Below are 18,241 nucleotides of genomic sequence, written 5' to 3'. Positions count from 1 at the left end.
GATAATTACTCTGATCCTATCACAACCTAAGTTAAATATCTTTCACGGTTCCCCAGTGCCTATACAATGTCCAGTCCTTAGCATGGAATTGAGACCTAATACGTACATGCCTGCTTCTATGAACTCTAAGAGCAGGATTTATACCTTGATAACCTCTGAGTTTCCTGTATATAGTAAGTATCCAGAAATAACGCAAATGAAAATACCATTTGATTCTCAGATCTGAAATTTAGAGTAAATCATCTGGAAGGCCTGGATTAGTCACCCTGAGGAGGCAATGGAAAGAATCAGGAGACCTGCAAGGGCTTTCTTTTTATTCTTAATCTTCAGAGTATAACATGTTTATAATAAAGGTCTGCTGATTGTGGGAGTCTTCTGAACCAAAAATCGATGCATACCCCAACAATTTCAAATTTATGCAGGAAAAAAAACACACCAAATGTCTGAAATTGGGAATCTCTAGAAAGTACCGTAAGAGCATGACTGGAGGGACCTGTGAATATTATATAAAAGCTACACTGGTGAAAAACAGTTGCCTTTCTGGCCTTGATCCTGAGAGCTTTAAAGGGAATGAGGAAAGCAAGGTCAATTTGGAATAGACAATTTTAGCCGACAGGAGACAGGTAAAGACTAAACAGAACAGCAAATGTCTAAAACAATTAGAATCATATCATTTGTGTCTTTCCAATGTATTGTTCTCATAATGCACAGGTTCATTAATGGCGATTAACAAAGATTATTAATCTATATGTAGCAAGCTTCCCTGCTTGTTGGTCTTACAAAGAAATAATCCTCTCAAGTTCTATCTTAAAAATTAAAATTTACATATTGATTTACAAAATTTGGTGCACTGGGGTCACTAGAATATAATCTTAATACTTTCCTATCAGAAATCTCAAGGGGACTTATATACTATAGCTTGTATTTGATCATATCATAACAACTTGTTCTCTTTAACTATTGGACTCGCTGTGTTATCCTGTGTCCAGTGCCTAAGAGCTCGTTAATTACCTAAACTATATCTCCATAGGTCTTGTTAATTACCCGTCTCCTGTCTCAGAGGACCTTGTTAATAACTTGTACAGTCTCTCTAAAGAGGTCCTAACAACACATTAAAATTAAAGATGCTTTTCTTTTAGCACCTGTCAAGTGCTGTAAATTGAGAAATTTTCACATCAGTTTATTAGCCTACAGTAGTTTTTGTGGATTTTTTTGGCTGGTTTGCTTCTCTCACAAAACCTCTCTGTATCTTAATCTCTCAGCTCAAAATAACAACAAAAACAACAACAACAACAACTTAACAAAGTTTCGTCTTTTTTCGTTATGGAGCTTTTTTTGTTTTCAATTTTGAAGTCTATAAATATCAATTTGCATTAGTGAGTTAGCAAAAGGACGGCATGGTTGGTATCTGCAAATTAACCCATCGGGAAATGTACCAATTAATGAGAGCTATTATAATGAGTATTAGGATGACAAAGGGTAAAAAAAGTTTCAAGTGGCATCTGGGGAGTTCGGCAGGAAAGTTCTAGTTAGTGTTAAGGGAACTCATCATACTGCATATTCCGTGTTCCCAGTCACTGTTTCATTGGACACATTTCTGCAAATCCCGGGACACTAATGGATTAATGGCTCTAAAAATCACCTCAAAAGTTTTTGTTTTCCGTCTCATAAATGAGGCTACAAGTTTTCAGCTATGTAAAAGGTGTATAGCCTGTCATGAATAATAGGCAAAATTATCTTTAATATTAGACAAACAAAAAGTAAATTCTGCTATTAAAATAAACCTCATGCACTTTAAGGTTTACCACGCCAAAGACTGAGTTGTAAATTCACACGGGAGGGGGAGAAAAGGTCCATAAGGAGTGTTATAAAAATGAAGATTTTAAAACTATGAATGGGACTATTTCTTTAGGAGCATTTGTTCGCTATAACTTTTTAAAATCAAAATGTAGGCCGATAGTAAACAGTCTTTTTTTCATGAACATGTTCTGCAACTCCATAATAATGATTACACGCTTATAAGCCTATGGTGATTGGTGATTTGTGAAAATAAGAAACACATTTAAATATACATTCTAGGTAACAATTTTTTATACCTTCTAAGAAAGGTATGATACAACCATAGACAGGAATTGACTAGTTAAGGAAAGAAAGAAGGGAGAAAGGGAAGTAGGTCAATGTGATCCCAAAAGTAAAAGGCATTCTGTCATGCAAAATTACAAAATACTAGTGATAGATAGGAGTTCTTGATCTCAGACACTATTTCTGCACTGTCCTAAAAAATAGCTAAGGGGCACACAGGGTTTTCCACAGCAAATACTGTCAATGGAAATCCATGCATATATGCTCCAATAAAATCAGTAACACCCGGAATGATATTATAAAACATACCATTAAGTGAACATAGAGCAACTGAGACTTTTTGCCACATGGTATTCACAACTACAGTAAGGCGGAAAAATAATGAAGGGAAAGCATGTTCTTTGTGGGAGTCACAAACGGAAGGATATTCCCAAAACGAAATTCTCCAGTAAAAATACCTCCCGTAAGTTCTTGCTCTCCGACGAGCTTCCTCTCTTAACATCAAACATCAGCTCTCCATACAGGGTACGCTTATATTATCGACTGTGTATTTTTTTTTTTAATTTCAGAATAAGACCTACCCAACGAACTTTCTCCTTAACGAATTCCCTTGACTGGGTAGAGAGAGTTCTTCAATCCTACACTTTTTCACGGAGGCTCAGAAGAACACCCATCTCAGAGTTTCTCTTCAAGTTATATATAGTATATATATATATATATAGTATATATATATATACTATATATATATAGTAGCGTATAAACACACGCATGTTTTGTAAGTGTTGTTCATCACTACTGATGCCTAGGTTTTACCTGAACCCTGAGAAAAAATCATGCACAGAGGCCGTAAATATTAAACCGTCAGACATTTCAATGCCTACAATGATTTAGATGTGTCTTAGCTATTCGGCCAAATCTCATAGTCGTCTCCACATCCCTGTTACAGTCAAGCTGATCTCCTTACTATGGCCTCCGCCTCAGCAAAGGCCCTGTCAGCAAAACTGACATGACGATGTCACCTATTCAACTATGAGTTCACCAACAGGACTCCTAATTCCTATTCGTCAATGAGTACTTACTGAGCTCTTAGGAAATACATGATATAATTTAGATTAGTGATTGTTAAACCTGAGAATCAGTGGTTAAGTCTTAAAGATGTTGATTTTTATTTCAGGGCCCATTCCACTAAAGATTCTAACTCAGTATGAGATAGGACCCAACAAACTGTAAGTTGAAAAGAAGTCCCCAGGAGCCCCTGATGATCAGCACTAAGGATGTGCACCGATGTAGGTACTGTGGGGCACCCACAAAAGAAGAATTCAGCAGAGCTGTTACGAAGCTTAGGTAGCTTAGGAAGTCTGGATCTGGTGTTACAAATCAGTGGTTCTTCAACTTTTTCAACTAGGCTTTTTAAGCACACCTGTTACCATGGCCCCTGTGCCCTAACGATTAATAATAGTGCTAAGGGTTGTGAGAAGTAAATGCAAACACTGCAGTTCACTTAATACTCTGAGGATGGATCATTCAGACAAGGTTTCACCAGTTATGCTTCGTTAGGTGGCCTTCCACACGCGTTCAGGGACACAGGCTGCGCCTCTCTTATGGCTCTGCCCTTCTCAAAGATCTCCACTCAGTTAGCCTGGGGATCCGCCAACTAGTTCAGTAAACTGCCAAATAATAATAAATACCTTTGGCTTTGGCCTTCCTGGCCATACAGCCTCTGTTACAACTACTTGACTCTACCACTGTAGCACAAAAGTACCCGTAAACCAACGGGTAGGCTGTGCTCCACTGAAACATTCCTTACAAAAATAGGCAGCGAGCCAGACTTGGCCCCCGAGCCTTGTTTGCCAACGCCCTGGTCGAAGGTAGTGAGGAAGAGAGGCAACAGTATGTGGACGACTATCCAGTACGTTTTCACGAACAGACCTGAAGATGGTCGACATCTCTTCGGCTAACTCTTCATTAAGCCAGAACTTCGTCACATGTCCCCACCTAACTAAGGGTCTGTGTCCGTCTGAAAAGAAAGGGCATCACGTGTGCTGAACACACCCACCCCTTCCACGTTCCACTGGAAGACCGGCCCCGTGTTATAGAAGAAATGGCTGTGAACAGATTATTTAAAAATGGTGCAACAAACACGCAGGGGTTTTTTGTTTTCGGAAAATTATATACTGCTGATGCAAACAGGCACGACTTTACGAATTGTGGAGTTAACCACACGTTAGTTGATGCTGATGATGCCAAAGCACCTGTGATGTGTAATTACAAAAAGCAAGCGCAGCAATTTTAAATCACAGATAACTCGATACCCATCATAAAGCGATGAAACATCTTCCTGAAAATGGCAAGAATTCCAACTGCACCTCCCAGTCCACGTGCAGTAGGCGCTTTGCAGCATGCCGAGTGTTCAACGGCATCCAGGCTTTTCAGAAGCGGCACAGACCACAAAGTCAATGCGGTGTACTCACCGCACCCCATTCAGCTTCTTCCGGGTCCATCGCTGAGCCCGATTTCTTCACTGGCTGCACTGAGGCTGGGACGTGACTGCGCTCTGGCCAAGGGGACATCTGCAGAAGTGACGTACGGCACGGCCGGGCCTGGCACATAAAAGCGAGCTGCGTGGGGTCCTCCGCTAGCTTTGCCTGCCGCCTGACCTTGGAGACAAGGTGGTAAATGGTGGCACAAGAAAGGAGGAGCCTGGTTCCAGAATACTAGGGTGGCGCTGAACGGCTGCAGGGAGCAAAACACTGGCTTCCCTCGTCCCCGGCATCGTGAGTCAGGAGGCAACGACACGGAGCTGTATGCTCGTACCGTGAGAGGTGATAAGCCACTGAGATCTGGGGTTATTACGTTACAGCTGGTAACTTGCCTAACACTGGGTTCCTAAGGAACTCCAGAAAATGTGCTATTTAGGGTAGGAATATTACATTTCAGGAGTCCTTTAAACACACTCAGATTCTGAATAATGCTTAGTTGTACACAAAAAATGCACGTATCTGCCTTTGTGGCTCTGTCTTCCACATCCCAGAAGATCTTGATCTCTGCAGCCCACCCTGGGCTGGAAGAGGAGACTGAAGGAATAAAAGCACATTTTAGGAAACTGGTCTGCCAAGCTTTGTATTCATTCATTCAGAAATGTTTTTTTCTAACACCTGCTACCTGCCAAGCATCAGGCTGGAGACTCGGGGCAGAAACACGAATGCCATGGGGGCACTGCCCTCAAGTTCTCCACGGCGGCGGGAGGGAAAACAGTGACCAGCCTGTATCAGCGAACGATGGGAGGCCCGCAGAAAGGAAGACTTACGTAAGAAAATGCTGCAGCACACGGATCAATTACCCTCTCCGCCTCCCTAGAAAGAGCAGGCCGGGCTTCCAAGAAGAGGGGCAGGGACATGAAAGAGACTGCAAGTCAGTGACTGCGAGGACAAGTGAACCCCCGTTCTCTGTTGGAGTAATCCCACAAAAAGCCTGATTCATTTCTCCTATCAGTTTGATGCAAGACTGTAGGACCTATTCCAAGGACAGAAGCAAAATACCGTATTTGTTTGTGGTTTACAAGGTGCTTTCTTCAGGTGGATTTCACTTTTTACTAAGAAAAACTGTGATGTCTAAGAAAGTGTTTCCTGGCCCCTTCCAGTTTTAATCCTACGCTACGCACACGCAGGGCAATACCACGGCCTCCCTGCACCTGCCATCACAGGTGAGCCAGAGACATCACAAAGAACACGATCCAGTTCCACAGCTACCCAGTTTACCCTCAACTTTGCTCAGCATTCTCGCGGACACTAGTCCCAAGAGTCCAGGAGACTCTAAACAGATCGATTTAGCACAACTGGAAAAAAATAACCTGCAGCACACGTCCTAGTGATAGGAGTCCATAGCTTCAAAAGTGCCTTCGGTGGAGATATTAATATGAGCAATCTAAAATGTCTCCAATCACTGAGGGCTGATGTCGGGACGAGAAACAGGAACATACTGTTACGTAACGACATAACTACCTTGACCGTATTCTCCAAATTCCACTCAAGATAAAGCTGCTTTCTGGAAGTTTGAACTGCTTTCTTTTCCAAGATCTATTTATAGTCGATCCTCCTTCTTTACACTATAAATTAGAGCAACCCGCAACCCTTTTATTCCAAATGTGTTACATTTACCACAAACATGGTTTGTACACAGATGAAAGGTTAACTTCCCAGGAACCTGGATGGTTGTTATCCTCATACCTGACATCCCAAAGAATAGGGAGAAGAGAAATAAAATTTTTAAATCTTGTTTTTTTGGTTTTTTTTTTAAATGCTTGCGAGCGTTTTATGCATATATCAAGAAACAACTCTAATTCTGATAGAAATAGCGCTCGTACTGAAATCGCCCAAACAAAGCCTGAATCGGGCAAAATGCCACACTCACTTTTCAAATCTGTGGCAGTCCATGTGAACAGCCCAAGTAAAGGGCAATTAAAGAGCTGAGGACACTTATTTTTCCATATGCTGCCATAATTTAAAAACATTATTTTCCTATCATTTCCCATTTTTCTTGCTTTTCTTTGACTCTAAAATTATTTAAATTATCCAATCTCTAAGTTATCTCAGACAGTTGTTTTTAATTATCTTCTTCATAAAAAGAAGTTCAGTGAAAGTGGGGAGAAGCAAATATATTCCTATTTACCCCTGTAATTTAGGACTTAATATATGCAATATACTATGTAAAATCCCAAAATGAAATATTTGAGAGCGGCATAACAAAACTACGGACTCAATAAAACATTAATACCACATGATAAAAATCTATTTCTTTGGAGTGTAGTTTATAAAGAAAACCGAACAGTACCTTTTAAAGCCATGGCAAATATTTATTGCTAAACGAAAACGAAAGCAACACGTTTCCCGTGAAAATGTTAAATGCCTACTCGAACGCGTCATTAGGAGATCGGAAGACAGGTGGGAGAGTACGGTCTAAACGGGTGCTTGTTAGCACTGTATTTTTCGCTTACAGTGGGACAAAACAAAGCACTGCTTTTGAATAAAGTATGATATGACAGTATATAAAACATAATAACAGCTACCGTTCACGGGTTCCCTAGCTGGGCCCTGGCTTTATACCATGTACTTGATTTGTAACTTATCATCACCCAGTCCTACCAGGTAGGTATTCTTTTCCTTGTTTCAAAGATGGAGATGATGAGGTTTATAGAGGTCACAGAGGTAGCGAGCCAGGGTTCCCGCTCCGGTCTGCATTCTAGACATTACTGCCTTGAGGAAAAACTTCTATTTCCCACGGCAGACACTCTACGATACTATTCTATAATTGCTTAGGATTCCAATACATTCATCTTAGCCTTTGCTTAAGGTTTCTTTAATCAGCTGTTCCACGGTGTACTTCTGCAAAATCCATAATCTCATTTAAAGGTATATTCGCAGTTCCAACTTGTACTAAGGAATAAGAAAAGTACCGTTATATGCGTAACTGAGAACTCAGATTTTGAAAACCTAACCTTTATCGTTACCATGAGAGTGATCATTCCCATGACTACAAATCATCATATAGATACACTTTGATATATTTACAGTACCCACAAGGGTCACAAAGTTCCAGTAAACATTCACAAAGAAAAGCTACTTCTAAAGAGCCACTTGCTAAAGGCAGGTGACACCTACTATGAAAACCAGTAAGACCTAACATGAGCCAGCTATCCTTAGAGAATAGCCCACTGGTTGCTATGGTCCACTAATCCTCTCCAGAGAGCCCATGAACTAATCCCTGGAAAATAATATCTAGAAACACAACATATCACCTAAATTTCTGGCTTAAATGAACACCCACTGGTGATTCACTCTCACCATGTCTCATCAAAAGCTACACTGCTCTCTTCACAAGTTTCAGTTGAGTTTCTGGCTCACTTAAGTAGAAACAGACTAGGGTAGGGATTAAGAATCTTTTCTCCTTCTAAGATAAAAAGTTCAATTCCAAAGATGTATGCAATGATTCCTGGCTCCATAATTAATTATAAAAAGAAGAATTTTGTTCAAGTCAAATAAAAGGAATTTAAAACATTCAAGTATTTTTAAAGGGATATTTGATACTTTAAGGATGCTATTTTTCAAAATAGCCCAACTTCCCCCATGTTAGGCTTACCTTGAAGATGGCATTATATTTGAAGCCCTGAATTTTGTTGTAAACGGATTAGTTGACTCATAATCGAAATAGTCCTGACGATTTTCACTAAATGCATTGGGTGATTTCAAGTCACAAGGGCTATCAGATCCCCCATTGTTAAGTTTATCAGATCTTCTGCTATCTTTTTTTCCAGTCACTCTTTCAAACAGGCTAACTTTCTCCCTTTTCTCCCTTTTATTTTCTTTCCTTACTTCAACTGGTTTTGAAAATAAATTCATGCTGCTGTCCCAGGATTCACTGCTGTCTTCAAATGGATTTTTCTTTCTTGGCAGTGTTGCAAATTTTTGGGGTAATGAAGCAGTCACATTTGTAAATGGGTCATTTTGTCTTCCGAAAGACGAGTCACCTTCATCCACACTGCTGTCAGGTTGGTTCATTTTAGAAGTATCAAAGCTTAATGTTCTTCTGTGTGGAGATTTGAGACTTCCTGCAAACAATTTTGTAGTTAGTACATAATCAGTGACACATCGCATCATGCAACTTGACAGATTCTGTGTGCACACTGCTGCTTTTAGAATGAGAGCAATTAGCTATTTAAAGATATTAACCTTTAAAATAATCAAGGAAAACAATCTTAAAATGCTAAAGTATAGCAGTCTGAAGTAGGCAGGCTATTAATAATTAGCATATTGCTAGACAGTCAGTAATTTACTCAGCTCAGAAAGAAACAATAATATAAACACACTATAATGTCAAAACCAGAGGTTCTGGTGGGCATGATGGTGCTATAAATTCTCAAAGACGTTTTTCATCATTAGCATTAAATATACTTTCCTACTCCTGCACACGCAAGGTTTTTCTTCTAGGAACTTTCTGATTAAATGGAATATCCATTTACGTCTCAGGCTTCCGAGACTGAAGAAACAGCAATTAAGAAAAAAAAAGAGAGAGAGAGAGAGAGAGAGAGAGAGAGAGAGAATCCAGGCTATGAAAAGCAACTGGGACTTATTTTTGTTATCACTTAACATAACCACAATGCTGAATGCAGACAAGTTCTGCCTTTAATAAACATCAATTTTGAGGATAGTCAGCACTCAACAAAGATTTGATAACTAAACTTGAAAACTATCAAGACGTTGCAATTTTTAATTTTCTAATTTTCTAAGTGAAACTCTGAAAATTAAAAGGGTAGTTCAGATCACTGAGGCTACGATTAGAAAGTGTCACTTACCACTTTCCGGAACCGCTCCGAAGGAATCTACCTGGCGTCCAAGAAGATGTGTCTGACCAGCGGTGCCAGACTTCAGCTTCTCAGAAGATATGTGGGTCCCAGTCAGATCAGACATCGAATGTGCTGAAGAGAGTCGCTGAGGACCCAAAAGGAAAGGCTTTTTTGGTTTGGATTTCATCTGCATTTCACCACTTGAAAATTCAGTACTGGCATCGGGCACGTGAGAACTTGGAATGATGGCAGAAGACGTATCAGAAAATGTCCCATCGTTTTTTCTACCTTTCATCTTATCTTTTAATTTTGCAAAAGGAGACCTTGTTTTGTCCTTCATTGATAAATCAAACATACTTGCTGTCATATTGTTCCTCATGAATTGAATATTGACCTTTATCTCACCCCTGTTTTTGGCTCTTTTTCCTTGTTTGGATTCTAATCTAAACCACCTTAAAGAGAAGGAAAAAAAAAAAAAACTGGGTTGTAACATGTAACAAAGAGAGGATATGTGCTTGTTATGTACAAATAGCTTTTCAGGCTAAGCTATTCTTACAAATCAAGGCACTCTAAGCATGACAGTGATTATGTGTCCATCTGACGTAAATGTTGCTAGTGGCCCAAGAACACTGTTTAAGGTTAAAAGACACTGAGGTAAAGACTACTGAAAGAATTCATCAATACAAACTACTTTTGAGCACTGTAAAATGATAAAGGATCCCATTTTTTAACAAATACACATTTAGCCCCCACCCCCAAATATTTCTTCTCTAAAAACTACTAAAAGAATGTTGTTGATACTGGAGACCACTGCACTGGAGTTTGCTAATCATGAAAATTACATGTGAGGTGAATTTAGATTCACATGAAGTGGGTCAAAGCCTTCTCCTGAATAAAATCTGAAAAATGTGTAAAACGTAGGAAGTGACAATTAGTAATAACTCTTGTAAGGGTTTTGAAGAAAAGAGAAAGCCTAAATGCTTCTTGTTAGAATGGACTTGCTTCATTTGCTATTGCCACCGTAACAATAGCAAATAAAAATTCTCTTAATTGGGGCCAAATCTTCTGCTTTTAGTCAGTTCGCCGAATTGCACTGCCCGCTGTCAAATGACGTTACAGGAGTCCCCCTTATCCGCGGTTTCACTTTCCACGGCTTGTCACCAGTGGTCAACCGCGTTCTGGAAGAAGATGATCCTTCTGGTACTTCCTCAGAAGGTCGGCGGTAGCCTCATGCTAGGTCACGAAGCCTACATCACTCACCCCACTTCGTCTCAATCCGGAGGCATTTTATCATCTCACATGATCACAAGAAGGATGATTACAGGACAGTAAGAGATGTGAAGAGAGAGACCCCATTCGCGTTACTCTTATTACAGCATATGTTACGACTGTTCTGGTGTATTATGAATTTCTTACTGTGCCTAATTTATAAGTTAAACTTTATGACAGGCACGCATATATAGGGACAAACATAGTGTATCTAGGGTGGGGTACTAGCCACACTTTTAGGCAACCACTGGGGTCTTGGAACGGATGCCCCGTGGATAAGAGGGGGCTACTGGATAAGAGGCAAAGTTTATTTTGGTTTTGTTCACAGTACTTTTATCCATGAGAAAGTCTTCAGTTGTCAGTGTGACAAGTGGTCATTCTATAGGGAAAACAGCCAAAAGAAAAAGAAAAAAATTTGCAAAATCGAGCCTAGAAGAAAGTTTCTACAGTGTTTTCCCATTACTTAACAACGAAGCATAAACCGCACACAGGTTAGTACTTAAATACAGCTCTAATAAAGTGTAACAGATTTTCTTAGCTACAAAGGAACTCTGATCGAAGTTTACATTAGTACTTTCTCTCCTTGTTACTAAGAAGATACCCAAGAAGCAGCTTATGTTTACCACACACCAAGTGAAGACTGGTTCACGGGTCTTTCCAGGCAGGAGAGGAAATTAGCACATAGCATATATACCAGCCACATCTTAGCAAGCGGCACACAAGAGAAATATTTTCGTCATTAATTTGAGGCATTTCAATCAATTAAGATTTAGTTGCATCAAAGCAAGCAATTTATTAAAATAAAATATTTTATAGTAGAAAGCCTTAATCAGAGACCCTAAACTGAGAAAAGCCCTTGAGGCCAATGGTGAAATCTGAAGACACAGGGACTAGAAATAAGAAATGACAGCAATAAACTCTGTGGAATAGAAAACCCTGAACAATACAGAACTTAGCACTTGAAGAGCTTGGTAATGAAACAAGGTTCTATACCCAGTTATTAATTCCCAGTTTGGGATAATAAAGCCATTTTAAATAGGGGAGAAATGCTTCCGATGGAGGGAAATATTCTGTACCATCTTGGGATATATACAAAATAAGCGAAACACACTTTGCAAGAAACATACCAGAAACAAAACAAAAAACCTAAGCATGTAGGACTTTCATGTATATAACAAATCAAAGCAAATCTGAGAAAAAAAATAAACCAGTAAACCAATAACCCAATAAATGGAAGAGGGTAAAAGTAATCGGAACTCACTGAATTTCAGAGATAAGGCCAAACCCATCATCTAATTTAACATCCACTTTTCACAGATGAGGAAATTGAGGCACAAACGGTAAGTAACTTCCCAATGTTAGATTAAAGTTCAATAAGGAAAACATCCAAGTGGATGAACAACATGTGCATGAAAACAGTTGCTCTTTCTTATGTGATGAACCACATATGTTAGTAACATTAAAGGCAGGGCTGGTCACATGTTATAGAACACTCTATTTAATCAAGAGACAGTGACAGCCAAAGAGGAAGGCAGCACAGGTTTTCTACTGCTAAAGGGTAAGCTACTTGAAGAGTTTGCCTTGCACTCAATAAATGTTTACTGAACGCTTTTTCTAAAATTCTATTTTTAACACAACCAAGCTATAATTCCGTGTGTGTGTTGCATTGTTTTATTTTATGGTAGGGAACACTAAAGACTTAGGTAAGCTTTGAAGGATCAAGCAAGTCGGTATCTGAATACAAACTGTAAATACAGTATATTTTCCATCCTCCCCCCACCCCGCCCCAAGGAGAAAACTGCAAAGCACTTTTAACGAATATATAAACTTAAAATTTAGGCATGACAAATAACTTCGGCTGCTTTGTTTTGAAAGTGATATAATGGGGAAGTCTTAATGAGACCTTCAAGAATCATTCCAGAGATACTACTTATTTTCCCAGGCTTCAGAAAGATAAAATGAAGACACATCATTTGGGGCTTAGTGGATTAATGCTGATTTTTTTCACCTCTGGAGTACCGGGTTTCAACTGCGTCTGGCCTCTGTTCAATTTTTAGCGGGCACAGGCCCATGTTCAAAAGCCACCACACATGTGGGAACTATTCCCAAGCAATCGGTGCTGTGTGGTCAGAAACGGGACAAGATTGGCAGGAAGGGTGCCAGAGGCCAGGACACAGGTGCACTGCAGACTCACACAAAAGTCCTAAAATCTGCATGTGTTTGAGTCATACCTAACTCGAGGGACTCTGATTGTTATTACTTTTCATGAGCATTTAAAAAAAAAAAAAAAAATCAACATCACCCAGTTCTGCTGTAAAAAAAAAAAAAAAAAAAAAAAAAAAAAAATCAATAGATATTACATAACAGCATGAACGATTTTACCATTCTATTATTAAACATTGTATTATTTCCTTAAATCTTGTGCCAGAACCAACCCAGACACTCATAAAAGTGGGAGATACAGAAGTTCTCTTTCCATGCCCCACTCAAAGTGTTCTGGCTCAGGCCCTTTCCCTCTCCTTACAGGAGAAGAGAAGAAAAGAAAAGAAAAAAAAAAAAGGCATTTAATTTCAAATCATAAAAATAAGTAAAATAAGAGTTTTAGCCTTCATACTTCTCTCCCTATCCTGACACAATTGGAAGGCAAGCTGTAAATACTTAGTCTTCAGCGTCAAGAGTAAAAAGTGTCACACCCAGCAGCTTCATGGGACTTCTAAATCAGCTGGTGGCCTTCATCACTCATACCGGTTTTCTAAAAAGCACTTGGGGATAGGCCGACAAGGCTCAGCCCTGTGCAGAATATTAAATATCTTTCTTGCAATACACCGGTGGCTCAAGTTCATCGCTCACTGTGCCACGTGCACAGCTGTGCTGCAAAAGGAAGCTATTAAGTATATTAAAAACCCAGAAATATTACCAATAAAGATATCTCATCAAATACGTGGTCCTCATTTATCCACAAAGAAAATGGGATTTAAGAACATATGAAAATCGCTTCACATGCAATAAACATCACAAGCCCTGTTGATAACATTTAAAAGCGTTTTCCCCCTAAAAGTTCTTATCAGTTTTATGTAGTGGCCAATAGAGAATTCCCGTAGGGAGACTACGATAAGAGAGTGTTGCTTATGATCAAATTTATTGTCATTCGGATGCTGACAAAGATAAAGAGTACAACAAGAAGGAACTTTAAAAGCTTAGTTCATCCTCTGAGTTTCCGAATTCACAGTTGGGCCTACTTTCGCTCAGAAAACTTATATTGGAGAGAAGGCCTGAAATACATCATTCGATAACCTAAAAAGTGGCAAAAGTGCAGCACAGTATTTCAAGTTAAAATATACTTAAAAGTTTACATTCAAAGCACTTTAAATATTATAGAGTGAGTGTCATCCAAAGTTGGTGATTTGAAACAAATTATTTGCTAATTATCCACTTTTTTTTCAGTTTAAATTTGATGAAGAACTCCTCAGGGGAAACTGAACACCACTTTGTAGGTATCAAACAGTTATATCAACATCACTGATATATATTCAACTTTACAGTTTTTAAGCCCTTTCTCTTTTTCTTAAAATACTGTTATCTTTCGGTGAGCTTAAATGTTTACCATTTTCCCTCATGCACTCCCAGTACTTATCCCTCTACCCTTTTACCCTGCGTATATTAAATCTTACATACAGTTCCGATTTAAAAGACATTTTTTAATAAAAATAAAAATTGCAACCAGGAGAAGCCTGCAGGAAGATATGTACAGAAAATAGTAAGACACGGTTGTTCTAAAAATATAAGAAATTAACATGAACCTCAAGAAAGTTATGCTTATAAAAAGTTTTTAAAAGGGCAAATAAATTTCAGTTATGACTGAAACACCAAAGCTGCTTCGGAAACTTGAAGTCCTGTTATAAAGTCAACCTATATTTTTCTCTCATTAATTCCATTAATCTTAAGGGTCTCTCAGACCAGAATAATTATAGGCTTAAGAAAGGGTGAGTACACCTATCTCTGGAAATTTACTATTTTTCGACTTGAGACATAACACCCAGTGTTAAATTATATTATCCTTTTTTTAAATGAGAACGTATCTACTCTAAGCTTGAAAGTCACAGGTAAAAGGTCATGTTTGTATTGAAAAGGTCATCAAATCACTTCATCAGAACTGAACCCTTGTCTCCAATCTGAGAACATTCCACGTAGTCTAAACATGCCGACTTTACAGAACTAATTCCGAAGTAATACACTCCCTCCAATACGTTGTAAATTCAAAGAAAAATGTTAGTGTCTATTGAAGGTTGAGAATATTTGTACATAGTTTTCATTTTTTTTTCTTGTAACGGCTTTAGACTCCATCAAGCTGTACTGACCCTGAAAGATGGTTGAGCTAAAATAAAGGCCAAGTTTATAAAGCTGCAATGAAATACTGAGCTCTAAATTTGGTAATTTATCTTCCGACAGAGTTCAGTATGTGACCTGATATTGGAAGACTTAATTTTCTGATGTTCCAATTCCTGGAAAATTGTAATGTTTAATGATTATAACAATTTACACATACATGAAGTTTTAGTTGGTCAACACTGGGATCCAGTCCTCCTAGGAGTAGCGAAACAATGTCAATTTACTTACAATTCAATGCAAAATATTCAATTATTTAAGATGTTTCCCTTAAACGCAAAATGAGAGTAATGGATCCTTAACGACTCCATTTAAAAAATATTTCTTCACAAGGGCTACTTCGACTTCAGATGTGTGCAAATGTGGTGCCCAAAACTAGGTCATATTTCAGTCCAAAAACCAACGCCCCAGTTACACAAATAATTTCCAAGAACAGAAAATCCATAAATAAGATATCATCTCCCCCCAAATTCAAAATAAATTATATAACTTACTCTGTTTTCCTTCTTTGTTTGTCCTCAAAGATGTCATTGAGATTGATTGCCACCTGCCCTAAAAATTTATCCAGACCCACCAGGGACCTGTGCATAACTATGAGGAAAAGAATGTATTTCTCTGGATTCCCCTGCATTAGCAACCCAGGTAGCTCAAAAGAGGCCTCTTCCTTCCAGACTGGCTCAAGGGTTTTCTCGGCTACAGAGGTGGAGTACTTTTCCTTGCCCAGCTGAATTATAGTGTATGTGTCATTGGTGCCACTTTTGCCTTTGGGCTTCAGATCTTTGGCTTGGAGCACTGTGACCTGCACGTGGGTAGGAAACCACTTTTGGGCTTGCTCGGACAGCATCATTCTGTCCTTTTTCTCTGCACCGGGTTCTCAAGCGCAGGCGGTGCCCCTCCCGGAGGGAGAGCCTAATTCCTTAATCGCTGCATCCTAAGGGCACTTAACGGCGACGGGCAGCCTCACAGCTGCCCAACTTCGCCAGGGCTCACTGTCAAGCGCCTTGCTGGGGCAGCCCCGGGGCACGGCTGCTCTGGAGGTGCCCTCGCCGCCGCAGAAGCGCAGGGGCCCACCATCCCCAGGCCGCGCCGCCCAGGCCTCCGCGAGGACCCCGCACCTTCACGCGCCGCCGGCCGCGGGGACGGGCCCTGGGCGGCGGCGGCGGAGGCGGGGGCGGGCGGCTCCCGGGCCTGCGGGCAGGTGAGGCCTGGCCGCCGGGGCCCCGCGGAGGGCTGCGGGGGTGGGAGGGCGCCCCCGGCCCGGCCGACTAGAGCTCGCCCGCCCCAACTCGCAGCCCCCGGCCCCACCCCCCCCCCCACCCCGCCTGCCTGCTCGCGGCCGGGCCGCCCCCGCCTCCTCCGCACCCCCCGCCCGCCAGCGCAGGCCGGCGGGCCCGGCCCGGCTCCTCCTTCCGACCCCGGTAATACGAACCGCCGGCGGCTCGCGCGGCCTGGCTCCCTCTCGCAAACCTCTCCCTCTCCCTCTCCCTCCTCCTCCTCCTCCTCCTCCCTCCTCCTCCCCCTCGCCTCGGCTCCTCCTCTCGGGCGGGGGCGGGTCGCCTGGCTGTGGAGCGGGACGGGGGACGGGGCACGCGGCCGCCCCGGCGCCGGCGGGCCGAGGGCTGCAGGGCGGCGGGCACGGGGCTCGGCCTCGCCGGGCCGGCTGCTGCTAACACCCCGCGGGCGGCGACGGCGGTGGTGGCGGCGGCGGCGGCACTTCCGGGTTGGCCTTCTCCATGTTGATCTCGGGAACGCGACGGGGCGGGGCCGGGCGGGGCCGCGGGGTCAAGGGTCAGCGCCTCCCTGGTTGCCGTGGCGACCGGGGGCGCGCGGCGCGAGCTCCTCTCCCAGTGCTGAGTGCTCCTCCTGGGTTTCGCGCCCGCTGCTGCGGCCTGGCATGGCGTTGGGCTCTGGGGACGCGGGCACCTGCACGGGGCGGCTGGGGAAGCCAGGGAACGTTCCTGAAAGGTGGCAACCAAGGCCCGGGCAAGCCCGATCTAGGAAGAGACCCAGTTTTAATCTTTGGGAACCGTCTTGGGGGTAGCCTGATGCCTGGCGCTCGGCACCGAGCGGACCTTAGATAAATGGTGGTGGGATGCATGGGCCCTCTTCCTTGACCGAAAACACACTTTTCCCCAACCCCTTATCCACTCTTCTCAAATTCACTGGAAACGCATCCCCCACCCTCCACCTCAGTGGAAGAAGAGAGGGCAGCCGATAAAAGATTCCAAAACCGGCACAGGAATTTAATAAAGATCGTGAGAGACACTGGGCTGCAGTCAAAAGACCTGGTTTTACACCCATGTCTGCTACCATCAGCCTGTGTGACCTTGGACAAGTCATTTCCCCGCCCTGAGCTCCAGTTTCTTCAAGGGTGAGAAGACCGTGTCTAAGACCGCTGGCCACTGTATGGGTTCAACGTCAAAAGGACACCTCGTGGGCACAGTCTGCTAGACTATCCTACTTCGGAAGCCAAACCCAGAGAGGATTCTCCTTCACCAAGGGCTACAGACTATGGCCTTACCTGCGTCTTAGGGCAAAACCGAATGGACACCAGTGCTGCTGGAATGGAAGGGGTTTTTTTAAGAGAAGAAAATGGGGATCTGTTAATGCTGAGCTTTTTCTGGACTAGCCTGATCTGGTGGGGAAAGTATGGATGATGGCTGACCAGCCGGGAGCCTTCCTTGACGCTCTGCCTCTGCCAGAAATTCAGTATAGTGCTCGTGATGGGCACTTAGCCTCCTGAGGCAAGGAACTGAGATTCTGGGAGCCTCCGACTCGTTGTCCGTAACTTGTAGATAAAGTGGCTGTTGGATTGTAGATAGGTTTTGATTTGATTTGATTGTGAATAAAATAGTTTGGAGGAGTATTCTGAGATAATGTACGTTTCCTAGCATAGTGTGGCACCGAGTCTCCTTTGCCCCTCAATTTCTCAATGACAAGAGACCTGCATATACTACCTTTATGGTATTTCTTTCTGCTCCTGTTTTACCTTCCCAAGGAAAGTCTAAATTCTTTGAACTGCCTTGTGTGTATCGTGGATCATCCCTCCACAGTGGCTGACATTCAGTATGTACTTGCCCTGTTGAATGACTTACTGCCTTTTCTCCCTTTATAGGACTACTTTTGAGACCCAAGCAATATGATAGATGTGCATGTACTTTTCCG

General features: G+C 41.9%; 1 protein-coding gene across 4 annotated transcripts in view; it reads right to left on the bottom strand.

The window, feature by feature from the left end:
* Nucleotides 1–16,774, bottom strand: part of RAB11FIP2 (RAB11 family interacting protein 2) — a 40,570-nt gene extending 23,796 nt beyond the window's left edge. Inside the window, exons 1-4 of one of the 4 annotated variants that reach the window (XR_009612829.3) lie at nt 15,571–16,774; nt 9,431–9,873; nt 8,218–8,686; nt 4,554–5,156 (exon numbers count right to left, since the gene is read on the bottom strand). Coding sequence is in view for 3 of the 4 variants with exons in the window: in XM_060641377.3 (XP_060497360.1) it covers nt 7,481–7,514; nt 8,218–8,686; nt 9,431–9,873; nt 15,571–15,923 (1,299 nt within the window). In the remaining variant the exon portion in view is untranslated. The other 3 variants (XM_060641377.3, XM_060641373.3, XM_060641372.3) reach the window with 3 other exon arrangements.
* Between the last annotated feature and the right edge of the window lie 1,467 nt (nt 16,775–18,241).

The sequence above is a fragment of the Panthera onca genome, chromosome D2 (genome assembly GCF_046562875.1).
Source record: "Panthera onca isolate mPanOnc1 chromosome D2, mPanOnc1 haplotype 2, whole genome shotgun sequence".
Lineage (NCBI taxonomy): Eukaryota > Metazoa > Chordata > Mammalia > Carnivora > Felidae > Panthera > Panthera onca.
The sequence above is the reverse complement of the archived record's forward strand: the minus strand, read 5'-3'. Positions and strand labels throughout refer to the sequence as shown.